Raw genomic sequence first — 13,196 nt, 5'->3', positions numbered from 1 at the left:
CAAAGAAGTTCAAAAAAAAAAAAAAAAAAAAAATCACCCACTGAAGTCTTTTATATTTACTAGAAAGTTTACTGGAGGATGAAATGTCATTGTGTGCAATGGCTAAATGCAATGCAACCCATGATTCCCCAATTATAGGTGACATTTTAACGAACCCACCACCAGTTATCAGTGGTCAGAAGCATTTCAAACCACCACTCACCCCAAAAGATTCCCACAACATTAGTGGTCAGTAGCATTTTAAACCCCCATCCATTATTGCTGGTCGCTGGTATTTTCAAGCCTTTCTCCAGGAAAAAAGAACAAATGCTCTCCAGCAGCCTCCCTGCAGGGGTTATCTGCCTGCTTTTGTCTAGGGGTATTGTGTGAAGAACTTCTACTTACCTGACCCCCTCCCCCCCCCCTGGCTTCTGGCAGCATCTCAGTTAGGGGGGCAAGCTTTGTCTGCCTGGAGGACGGGGATCAGGTAGATTAAAGTAATTTACACAACACCCCTAGACATAAAGAAGGGTTTGTCCCTTGTTGCAGTGCAGGGAAAGCTCCTCTGCAATGGGAGTTTTTCCCCTGAAGACAGGCAGAGCATGGTCACTCTGCCTTATGAATACAGTGAGGATATGCAAACTTCAATGTTAAAAGGGGTGAACATGATTGTTTTACACAGATCACTACCACACACACACACACACACACACGTTTAGTAAACCAAGCCAAAGTACACTCCACAAATTGAAAATCTATTTATAAAGAACAAGTTCTCCTCTCTTAGTAAATTAATCCCTTGTGTGTTAATTGTCCTCCATGCCTTCCTGTTCCAGTGACAACCACCCACACCATTTCCTGTACAGCCATTCCAGGAACAGGAAGTTAGGGAAAATAAAATCCAGCTAGTGGGGCCACAGACACAGAGGCCAGAGAGAACTTTTCTCTCTTTCCTATTCTATGTATACCCAATAACATGTCTGAGGTGACTATGAATAGCTGGTTGTATGGGGTGATGCCGAGGATCAGGGTGGTAGATCTCCAGTGTGCAGTCTGGTAATCAGCAGGAACATTCGATCTCAGGATATGGCAGAAAACACGTGTAGATGAAGCATAACAATCATAGAACGGACCTGGGGAAGGTGACCGATCTGATAATCGCCAGATTGTGGCCGATCTGTAGACAAAGCCATGTACACACACCAGGGCCCTCCTCATACCACACACAGCTGGATAGGCCGGACAACACTACATACTTATCATACGGGACTACAGCCGAGCTCCGAACACTACCCCAACCTATCCCGTCATCAACCTCCACCACGCTTCTTCAAAATGTCCTCCATCCCCTTCAAGACACACACGGCGCCATTACAAGTAAACGGCGGACCCGGACGAGACTCTCCGCTCACAAGCCCCCTCCGCGGTAAGCTCGCTAGTTTACAACAATATATTTCTGTCACCGTATTATAGCCGCGTTTTCTATGCTTACCTTCGTATGTTTTTGCGATCTTCGCCATGTTGTTCGCGGCCTGTACTACGACAGGGGTCCCTTGCTTCCGCTGGTAAATACCACGCTAACTGCGCCTGCGCGTCTCCGACTTAGTGGGCGGGTACTCTACAACCATGCCCCGCCCTCTATGGGAGGTGACGTGTTCCCCGCCCATCGGTAGGGGACTGGACTGTACACGCGTGCAAGCATGCAAGCGTCGGCAGTGTGTTTGTATACGAAGTTACATGACAACTAAAATGATTCACATTCACTGAAATTGTAACATATTAAAATCTGCTCAGTGCACTTTGCAGTCCTTTTGTAACCTGTGAGCAGCTTAATTTATTATTGATAGTTGTTTCATTTGCAGTATCTTGATTTTGAGATAGTTCATTGCTTAAAAGCAACAGGATAATCTGATTCTGTGGTTTTATTCAGTGATCTGATTCTGTAATTTGATTCTGTAACCTTATCCTGTGACCTGATTCAGGGATCTTATCCTGTGACCTGATTCAGTGATCTGATCCTGTGACCTGATTCAATTATCTTATTCTGTGACCTGATTCAGGGATCTTATCCTGTGACCTGATTCAGTGGCCTGATCCTGTGACCTGATTCAGGGATCTTATCCTGTGACCTGATTCAGTGACCTGATCCTGTGACCTGATTCAGTGATCTTATCCTGTGACCTGATTCAGTGATCTTATTCTGTGACCTGATTCAGTGATCTGATCCTGTGACCTGATTCAGTGATCTGATCCTGTGACCTGATTCAGTGACCTGATTCAGTGTTCTTATTCCTGTGACCTGATTCATGCCTTGTTCACACCAAATGCAGACCAGATCTGCATGCGTTTCTGCACACGCAGTGCAGTGGGTTGTGCCACATTTTTTGATGCGTTCCAGGCCGCTTTTGGTTTTAAAAAATATATCTATTATTTTTTTAAGTTTAAAATGGGCTTTCAGTGAGTTCCAGGGCGTTTGCATGCATTCCAGAGCAGGTAAAATAGGGCCTGCTGCATTTTTGTTTACCTGCTCTGGAACGGAGCGCTGCGATGTGAACTGGAGTTAAGAATACCATTGGAATACATTGGACGCAGTTTTGCTCCGGTCTGTAACTGCTCTGCTCTGCTCCTGGAATGCGCTTGGTGTGAACAAGGCCTCAGTGATCTTATTCTGTGATATAATCCTGTGATCTGATTCTGTAATTTGATTCTGTGATCTTCTCATGTGATCTTATTCTGTGATCCTATTCTGTAATCTTATCATGTGATCTGATTCTGTGATCTAATCATGTGATCTCATCTGATTCTGTGATCTAATCCTGTAATTAAATTTTCTGATCTTATCCCATGATCTGATTTTCTGATATAATAATGTGACCTGATTCTGTAATCTGATTTTCTGATCTAATCCTGTGACCTGATTCTGTGATCCAATCCTATGATTTGATTCTGTGATCTGATTCTTTGATCTAATCATGTTCTAATCCTGTGATCTGATTCTGTGATCTAATCCGGTGATCTGTGGCATAGTCTGAGATTCCCCTATTTAGAATGCCAATAGAGAGATTATATGGAAGCATAGCAGTGGAGGCATAAGGCAAATCAATTCTGGATAATGTTGTTTGTAATCAGAGTGGCAGGTCGATCCTCTTTCTATACGATGTCTCCACCACTATACCTCAGTCATGTAACATACATCTGCATATATAGTGAGCTCTGTGGTATCTTTAGCCGAAGAGTTGGCTGTCTTCTTTGGGATTCAGAGACATATGGAAATCCCCAAGGATTAGAACTGTGCTGGTGTCATACTGTGCCACCTGTGCCATGACTGGGAGGAATGTAAAACTCATCAATAACTGTTCAATTAGAGCATGGGTAGCCAAACTCCGGCCCTCTAGCTGTGGTGACACTACAAATCCCAGGATGCATCTTTCTCCGGCAGTCATATCTGTGGCTGTGAGAAGCTTGCAATGCCTCATGGGATTTGTAGTTCCACCACAGCTGGAGGGCCGGAGTTTGGCTACCCCTGAATTAGAGTGTTTGTGATTTTAAACTTCCCCTCTTGGTGCATCCAGAGAATGATAAGAGTAAAGGGTAGAGGTTTATGGATAAAAATGATTTGTATGTCGCCGGGTCCCCTCCTCTCTCCTGATACTGTCGGGCGTTCGGTCCATGACCGAGCGCCCGACTTTTCAGAGGGGGGTGACACCAAAATGACTGAGTCATTTTGGAGTCATTTTGGTGTCACCCCTCCAATGGTGGCACCCGGGTGCGGGCCGCACCCCACTTGTGACACCACTGATACTCCTTAATAAAGGTGAAAAGCAGACAACCCCTAAACTTGGACTTCAAGCCCCTAAGATTTCAAAAGGGAAAATGATGCATGTAGACAAAGGTTTGTATGAAAGGGTTATTAGACCCTCAGGTTTTTTTGCATACAGGTGAAACTCGAATAATTAGAATATCGTGCAAAAGTTCATTTATTTCACTAATGCAACTTAAAAGGTGAAACTAATATATGAGATAGACTCATTACATGCAAAGCAAGATAGTTCAAGCCGTGATTTGTCATAATTGTGGTGATTATGGCTTACAGCTCATGAAAACCCCAAACCCACAATCTGAGAAAATTAGAATATTACATGCAACCAATAAAACAAGGATTGTACATAGAACAATATCGCACCACACTGGAATGCACAGCATTGCGGTACCACATGTTCCGGTGCAGGCAATCGCACTAAGGGCAGAAGTAGCGCTTGGGGTGGACATTAAAGTGAATGCCACTGCAACACACAGAAGTGTGCGATGAATGCACTGTACTTGTGTGAACAGGCCCTAAAAGAGAAATGGTTAGCATGTCATATGACATTTATTTGGGCTCCAATGCCCTGGCTCATGATTTTACACTATACAAATATATTCATTTCTGCGGCAAACATCAGCACGAACGCAGCACAAATAAATGGTATGTTTGTTTTATAAATTCAGTAACATGGGGTGCAAAGTGGGAGGTGCATGAGGTTACATAGTCTAAAATTGAATGTACGATATGTCAAAAACCGAAACGGCACAAATCAGCACAAACTAATGGTATATTTTTGGATGCACCGATACCGCCCGCTTCTTGATTTCCCGGGAAGGTGATTCCATACTGTTTGGCAGACACGATGCTGATTGGTCGGGTAGCTGCTCATTCTGCAGTTTCAGTGTGCGGTTTCGGTTCAATCGTTGCCTCCGAATTTGAAACAACATAAAAAATTTGTTTACATTGACGAAATTAATAAAAATGTTTTTTGTTTTCATTTGTTTCGTCCATAAACAATTTTTTTTGCCGTGCACATGTCTAATGGAGACGGCTTCCCGACCAATCAGGAAACCGGATTGGCCAGGAAGCTGGCTCTATGTTGCCTCGCGCCACTACTTGTTGAACTGCTTGCAAACTAAAGGTGGCCATACACTCTATAACCATCGCAAGACTTTAGTCTTGCGATGGTTGTACAGGGATTAAAAAAACGTACGATCTGCCTATCTTTTGACAGGCAGATCGCACTCTCGATCATCGCAAGCCCGCCCCCCTGAGGGGCGGGCTTCCGATGACCGCAATGCTGAACGGGCAGTGTGCGCGTGCGCACACCGGCCCGTTCGGCATTTGTCTTCCGAGCACCGTTCTAACCAGCCGAGAATCGTACGATTCCCGGCTGGTTTTCGAACATGCTGGTTCGACAGAAGACGTGCGACCGTACAGTAGAAACGGTCGCACGTCTCCGTTCACACTGCTCGATTATCATACGAAAAACCGATCGCATACGATTATCGTACGATAATCGTGCAGTGTATGGGCACCTTAAATAGGGTCAATTTAAGTGAAATAAAATAGTTAATTTCTACTACTACAGGTAAATCTTCTATAAGATGAATACCTGTATAACCTGTTGTTCAAGGTTTGTGGTTTTTCTCCTTCAGTGTCCGTAAAGTCTGCAATATGTGGGGCAGACCAGACAGACACTGAGGATGAGAATAAGAGAACATATACGGGTTATATAGCGGTTAAAGACAGTTGTGAGGGGAATTTATCAAAACTAGAGCAGAGAAAATCTGGAGCAGCTGTGCATGGCAACCAATCAACTTATCTCTTTCATTTTCAAATCTTAACTGAGCAAACTGAAGAGAGAAGCTGATTGGTTGCCGTGCACAGCTGCTCCAAAATTTGTCCGCTCCAGCTTTTATAAATTCCCCTCATTGTCTTTCTTTGCATTTTACACAATGTCATCATAGTGGCCCAAAAGAGGTTGAAAATGATGGCAATTGATGTAGTAAGGACACATTGGAGAGGGTGTAATAAGACAAAGATTTACAAATTAAAGACATATAGACCTTTTGGTTTAAATATTGATTGGGATATTAATTGTTTGGCTCTTTTTTAATCATATTAATAATAATACTTAATACACTAAAAATAATAATACTTTTTAGGGGTCAGAAATATTTGATGTGATATGATTTCTTGTATACAAATTTTAGTAATCGGTAGTTATCATGTATAACTAAATGAATTACCCATTTGTTGTCCACATATTGTCACAAATGCCTGATTGTACACACATTTTTTTATGCATTGCCTGTTTATTTCCCATTTATTACAAAGGTTGCCCCTTTGTTGCCTGTGTACTACAATGTTTGTCAATGTACAGTATTGTAACCATGGAGCTTTAGTTGCCTTAGTACTGTATATCATTGCCTTTTTCTAGTCCATGTAGTCAGGATTGCAATTCATTTGTGTATGTATTGTCAAGTCAGTGCTGTTTAGAGGACCATCTAACTTTTATTTATTCACCTGCAGGACTGTCACTATCAAACCCCTCTCTATTATTATTATTGCATAGTATTTATATAGCGCTTTACAATATAAGGAAGACATTACAGTTACAATACAATTCAAGACAAGATGGTAAGGAGGGCCCTGCCCCTGAGGGCTTATTATCCTCATGTTTCACCCTGTGCACTACGTGCGCCCCTGTCCTTGAGTTATTGTTGAACTGCCATGAATATATAATCATGGCAGTTACAAAAACTTAAGCAGGTATTGCACAGAGTGAAACAGGAGGATAATAGAGGGGGGGTTTGATAGTGACAGTCCTGCAGGTGATTAGATCATAGTAAGATTCAAATAAAGAAATGTGTCACTGTAGCTTCTTCCTTCTGAGAGCCAAGCCACAGCAGAAAACAATCCCCTGTGTGATAGCAATTGGAGGTGACAGGTTCTCTTTATTGACCCTGTCACCTCCAATACAGGAGTTCTAGCACAGTACTGTGCTGGAACTCCTGTGACAGGTAAGAGAGGAAGAGCACAGCTCTCCCCTCTCCCTGTCTACAGTCTACACCAGGGGTAGCCAAACTCTGGCCCTCCAGCTGTGGTGGAACTACAAATCCCATGAGGCATTGCAAGATTATCACAGCCACAGACATGACTCCCGGAGAGAGATGCATCATGGGATTTGTAGTTTCACCACAGCTTATAGGGTCAATTTAAGTGAAATAAAATAGTTAATTTCTACTACTACAGGTAAATCTTCTATAAGATGAATACCTGTATAACCTGTTGTTCAAGGTTTGTGGTTTTTCTCCTTCAGTGTCCGTAAAGTCTGCAATATGTGGGGCAGACCAGACAGACACTGAGGATGAGAATAAGAGAACATATACGGGTTATATAGCGGTTAAAGACAGTTGTGAGGGGAATTTATCAAAACTAGAGCAGAGAAAATCTGGAGCAGCTGTGCATGGCAACCAATCAACTTATCTCTTTCATTTTCAAATCTTAACTGAGCAAACTGAAGAGAGAAGCTGATTGGTTGCCGTGCACAGCTGCTCCAAAATTTGTCCGCTCCAGCTTTTATAAATTCCCCTCATTGTCTTTCTTTGCATTTTACACAATGTCATCATAGTGGCCCAAAAGAGGTTGAAAATGATGGCAATTGATGTAGTAAGGACACATTGGAGAGGGTGTAATAAGACAAAGATTTACAAATTAAAGACATATAGACCTTTTGGTTTAAATATTGATTGGGATATTAATTGTTTGGCTCTTTTTTAATCATATTAATAATAATACTTAATACACTAAAAATAATAATACTTTTTAGGGGTCAGAAATATTTGATGTGATATGATTTCTTGTATACAAATTTTAGTAATCGGTAGTTATCATGTATAACTAAATGAATTACCCATTTGTTGTCCACATATTGTCACAAATGCCTGATTGTACACACATTTTTTTATGCATTGCCTGTTTATTTCCCATTTATTACAAAGGTTGCCCCTTTGTTGCCTGTGTACTACAATGTTTGTCAATGTACAGTATTGTAACCATGGAGCTTTAGTTGCCTTAGTACTGTATATCATTGCCTTTTTCTAGTCCATGTAGTCAGGATTGCAATTCATTTGTGTATGTATTGTCAAGTCAGTGCTGTTTAGAGGACCATCTAACTTTTATTTATTCACCTGCAGGACTGTCACTATCAAACCCCTCTCTATTATTATTATTGCATAGTATTTATATAGCGCTTTACAATATAAGGAAGACATTACAGTTACAATACAATTCAAGACAAGATGGTAAGGAGGGCCCTGCCCCTGAGGGCTTATTATCCTCATGTTTCACCCTGTGCACTACGTGCGCCCCTGTCCTTGAGTTATTGTTGAACTGCCATGAATATATAATCATGGCAGTTACAAAAACTTAAGCAGGTATTGCACAGAGTGAAACAGGAGGATAATAGAGGGGGGGTTTGATAGTGACAGTCCTGCAGGTGATTAGATCATAGTAAGATTCAAATAAAGAAATGTGTCACTGTAGCTTCTTCCTTCTGAGAGCCAAGCCACAGCAGAAAACAATCCCCTGTGTGATAGCAATTGGAGGTGACAGGTTCTCTTTATTGACCCTGTCACCTCCAATACAGGAGTTCTAGCACAGTACTGTGCTGGAACTCCTGTGACAGGTAAGAGAGGAAGAGCACAGCTCTCCCCTCTCCCTGTCTACAGTCTACACCAGGGGTAGCCAAACTCTGGCCCTCCAGCTGTGGTGGAACTACAAATCCCATGAGGCATTGCAAGATTATCACAGCCACAGACATGACTCCCGGAGAGAGATGCATCATGGGATTTGTAGTTTCACCACAGCTGGAGGGCCGGAGTTTGGCTACCCCTGGTCTACACGGAGCGGCAGGGTTACTTTTAACCCTGCTGCTCTGCTCACTGCAGTGAGAAGAGACTCAGCGGCGGAGGACGGAACCAGAGGAGACGTAAGGGGAGGGGGGACGGGAGGAGGCTGCACACTGTTTACATGTGAACTCGGCGACATTGCCGAGTTCACATGTAAACGAAAAATCGGCTGCCTCACACTACATTCAGTCATGCTTGTGCAAAGCAGGACTGAATGCAGGGCCGTCTTTACCGCAGGGCAAATGGGGCATTTGCCCTGGGCCCCATAACGTACAGGGGCCCACAGCAGCTGTCCCTTTCACATCCAGCGGCAAACAGAAAACGAGTTGTGTGTGTGAGCCGTTTGGGAGACAGAATGGACATCCGTTCTGGCAGGCACGGAGGAGAAGGAGGGGGGAGGGTACAGCCAGACAGCACAGGTAAATCTGGAAAAAAAACAGTTACCATAATTTTTTTACATCTTTATTTACATGTATCTGTATTTTACTTTACATCTGTCTTTAGCACACAGGCTGGGGTCTGGGAGCAGGACTGGGGAGGAAGATTCTGGACTGTGTTGTATTTACAGGCATATCACTAAACATGTGCTGAAATGTATATTCAGTCCATGTGTTTAGTAATATGCTGTGTAATTGCAATACAGATTTTACTAATTTACCCATGTTCTGTACTACCTGATAAATCATACAATTAGATTTAAATAAAAATCGTATTGTATCATTTATCAAGTAGTATAGAACAAATGTACCAATCAGTGGTGGAACTATCGCCATTGCGATCCAGGAGGCAGCTGGGGGGCCCAGCCAGGACGAGGAACAAAGGGGTCCCCCTGATGCCGTGCGGGCTGCCTGGGTCGTTATGGCATCGAACGCTGCTGGCTGTCAATGGCGTCTGTTAGGAGGAATGTGCCGCTGTTCAGTTCACTGACAACCTGTCAGTGATCTGTGCAGCAGCTCGTTTCTCCTCACAGCCGCTGCTGAGTTAGTAACAGCCAGTAGCTGCGGTGGAGGAAGCCAGCGTCGGCAGTGGAGGAGGAGGCAGGGCCCAGTAGAGGAGGAGACGGGGCCCAGTAGAGGAGGAGACGGGGCCCAGTAAAGGAGGAGACGGGGCCCACCGGCGACCATGGAGGGTGTTAGGGAAGGAGCGAAGTCCCCCTGTTTGCTGGATTGGAACCCAATAGCAGGGAACAATCCCAGAAGGAGAGTCCAGGCTGAGGTACAAGAAAGGATAATCCAAAATGCGTTGTCAGAGTACAGTCCGGGTCGAGGCAGGCAGCGAGTATCATAAACGGTGAGGCAAGCCAGGGGTCGATAACCAGGAGATCCGAATAGCAGGGAAGGGAGGCAGGAAACAGGAAACAGGAAATGAGGCGTTGTAGCTGCTTAGGGAATGGCAGAATAACTCAGCAACAAGTCTTGGCTCTGGCTGGAATTTAAACCCAGCAGGGGCCAGCGACGCCCCTGTTGTCTGGGCAACAGGAAGCCACAGGTCCCTGCGAACCAATGGGACGGCTGGGAGAGAAGGAGTGCTTGCAAGGCCCTCCCCGGCAATGACCAGCACCCGAAGCAACTAAGAAGCCACGGCATTGCCACATGCGCACGTCACGCACGCATGTCATGCATGCGCTCATGTGCACACATGCAGCACGCCGCCGGGCACCAATTCACCCCAAGAAGGACCCTACGATCTCCGTCGCACCCGCCGGACCCCAGGTAAGAGGGCACCCCTGGTCCCACGACAGAGGGGGAGGAGGCAGGGCCCAGCAGTGGAGGAAGCTGACTGCGGATTGGGGCTGACAGGTAAGAGGTGTGCAGGGGTGTGAACGGCCCACCTGAGACCCTGCAGAACGCACTAAAGAGAGTCTATTGTGGGCTCTGCAGGGTCATTCTCAGGTGGGGTCTCAGGTGGGCTCTGCAAGGGGTGTAACTAGAAATCACAGGCCCCCCAACAAAATTTTGCTATGGGGCCGTGTGATTTCTAGTTATGCCCCTGGTACCAATACATGGTTATATTAGTAAAATCGTTGCAGTGTGTACTGCTGCAGGGTGTACTGCATTTGCAACATATGCATTCTACATATAATATACACAGAGGCATTTGTTAAAAATGCAACGCACCATGCAGCAAGTGTTCGGGGGCATGCAATGTAAATGCACTACTGATTTTACTGATATAACCATGAGGTGCTACATTTGTTCTGTACTACCTTATAAATTATACAATAAGATTTTTAATTTAAATCGTATTGTATGATTTAAAAAATAGTTCAGAATAAATGTACCAGTATGTGGTTAAATTAGTAAAATCCATATTGCATTTATATTGCATGGACCCGAACACTTGCTGCATGGTGCATTGCATTTTCAACATATGCAACATATGCATTCTACATATAATATAGACTTATGGATCAAAAATCTGAATTGTAGACTCCATTGCATTGCAGAGTCCTGAGGTTATTGTGGTGCAGAGTCCTGAGTCTATACCAGACATCCCAACTCTCCCAGACGCTCCGGGAGTCTCCTGCTATTAGATAACGGCTGCCTGCCGCCTGGGAGAAGAAGACTTTCTCCCGAAAAGGTTTACTCTGCTCAATCGAGCAGAGTAAAACCTTTCCCTGCTCTGGTTTTTTGTTGTTTTTTTTCTGACATCAAAGACGCCGGCCGCCGTCAGTCAGAAGAAAAAAAAAACCGTGTGATTGGCCCCAAATTTATTCTGCAGGTCAATGACTCCAAGCATACAGCCAATAAAGAACTGTCTTCAGTGTAAAGAAGAACAAAGAGTCCTGAAAGTGATGGTTTGGTCCCCACAGAGTCCTGATCTCTACATCATTGAATCTGTCTGGGATTACATGAAGAGACAGAAGGATTTGAGTCAGCCTATATCCACAGAAGATCTGTGATTAGTTCTCCAAGATGTTTGGAACAACCTACCTGCCAAGTTCCTTCAAAAACTGTGTGCAAGGGTACCTAGAAGTATTGATGCTGTTTTGAAGGCAAAGGGTGGTCATACCAAATATTGATTTGCTTTGGATTTCTCTTCTGTTCAATTAATTTACATTTTCTTCATTGAAAAAAATAAACCATTAACAGTTTTATTTCTGAAAGCATTCTTACTTTACAGCATTTTTTACACCTGCCTAAAACGTTTGCACAGTAGTATATTTGTTTTTCTGAAAGACGTTGAGATTACAATTACTATAATAGTAAACTAGAGGGCCACGGATAGAGGATGGGAGGGGGGACGTGAGGCGACAAGGAGGACTTGCACCTGGATAACAGATTCTTCAGGCTGTTTACGGTCAGCTCTGTAACAAAGACCAGAGGGCACAAGCTAAAATTAGTGGGGAAAAAATTTCACCACACAGGGCGCAAGGGGTTCTTCACAGTTAGAGCGGTTAAGGTCTGGAACTCGCTGCCACAGGAAGTGATTTCAGCTAAGAGTGTGGAATCATTCAAGAGATTCCTGGACGAGTTCCTGGGAGAGCATAACATACAGGGGTACAGGAATAGCTAAGAGAAAAATCACACATGGACTCGTACACATGCACACATCAGCTCATAAATGCATACACACAATAGGTTGGACTTATGTCTTTATTCAACCTCAAATACTATGTAACTATGTGTTTTGTAGTACTTGGCTAGCTTGAGCACTTAAATAGGCAGTAAACTGAACGAGTTCTGCAACGTGGGCATTTGTCGTAGTAGCTAGCGACAGCACCATTGTGGTCTTCAGCCACTTCCTACCGCATATCAGCTATAGTAAAAGTCATATGGGTATGGCACGCCTGAGGAATTCAGGGAGACCTGGGTAGAAACACATCTTTTTGTCATGGCATCATAAACATGGTGAGGGGCAGCTAATAGACATGGTTTATTCACGAAGTTAGCCTGTAGGGTAAAAGGGTTATCTTGATTACCCAAATACTTAAGAGGGCACAATATCTAGGAACCCATCAGGATGTACACACAGCTCCCTACTTGTAGAAATGGAGGCAAACACTTTCTTGCAGAAGGCTTAACAGAGGGTTGAACAAATCTCTGGCTTCAGGCCTTTCTCAACTTTTGCCAAATTTTGGTAGATAACTTTTAGAAAATGGAAACATGTAAATGAAGGGGCTAACAATGAAAGTAGAAGTGTAAAACAGGAATGAATAAAATCGTTTGCAAATCCACCAGGCCTTTTCTACCTATGTTTTACATAGACCCAAAAGAAAACTCATATGTAGGGACCTGAACACATTTCTTTTTTATTGTGGTTTGTATAACCTAGCGGACATATACCCTTGCTTCCCGTCCTGTTGACTAGTGACACAGCACACAAATTGAAGGGAACATTTTCTAACAGCGACACAAACAGCAATAAAACCCCCCAAAGAGGTTCTAAACCCATAAGGTCCATAACTGAGCTGCTGTCAATGAACTATGGCGGAGCGGTGAGGAGAGAGACGCTTCGCCAGATTCTGACAGCCGGCGCCGCTCTCTGCCCTCACC

At 43.9% G+C, this 13,196-nt stretch overlaps 1 protein-coding gene across 4 annotated transcripts in view; it reads right to left on the bottom strand.

The window, feature by feature from the left end:
• SF3B1 (splicing factor 3b subunit 1) overlaps positions 1-1,583 on the bottom strand; it is a 38,748-nt gene extending 37,165 nt beyond the window's left edge. For all 4 annotated transcript variants that reach the window (XM_018576144.1, XM_018576145.1, XM_018576147.1 and 1 more), the window contains exon 1: positions 1,472-1,583. In XM_018576144.1, coding sequence (XP_018431646.1) covers positions 1,472-1,499 — 28 coding nt within the window. In that variant the 5' untranslated portion in view covers positions 1,500-1,583. The remainder of the gene's footprint in view (positions 1-1,471) is intronic.
• Positions 1,584-13,196: the final 11,613 nt, after the last annotated feature.

This window comes from Nanorana parkeri, unplaced genomic scaffold (assembly GCF_000935625.1).
Source record: "Nanorana parkeri isolate BGI_ZX_2015 unplaced genomic scaffold, ASM93562v1 scaffold57, whole genome shotgun sequence".
In the NCBI taxonomy this organism is placed as follows: domain Eukaryota; kingdom Metazoa; phylum Chordata; class Amphibia; order Anura; family Dicroglossidae; genus Nanorana; species Nanorana parkeri.
Note: the sequence above shows the minus strand (reverse complement) of the source record. Positions and strands in the feature narration are given on the sequence as shown.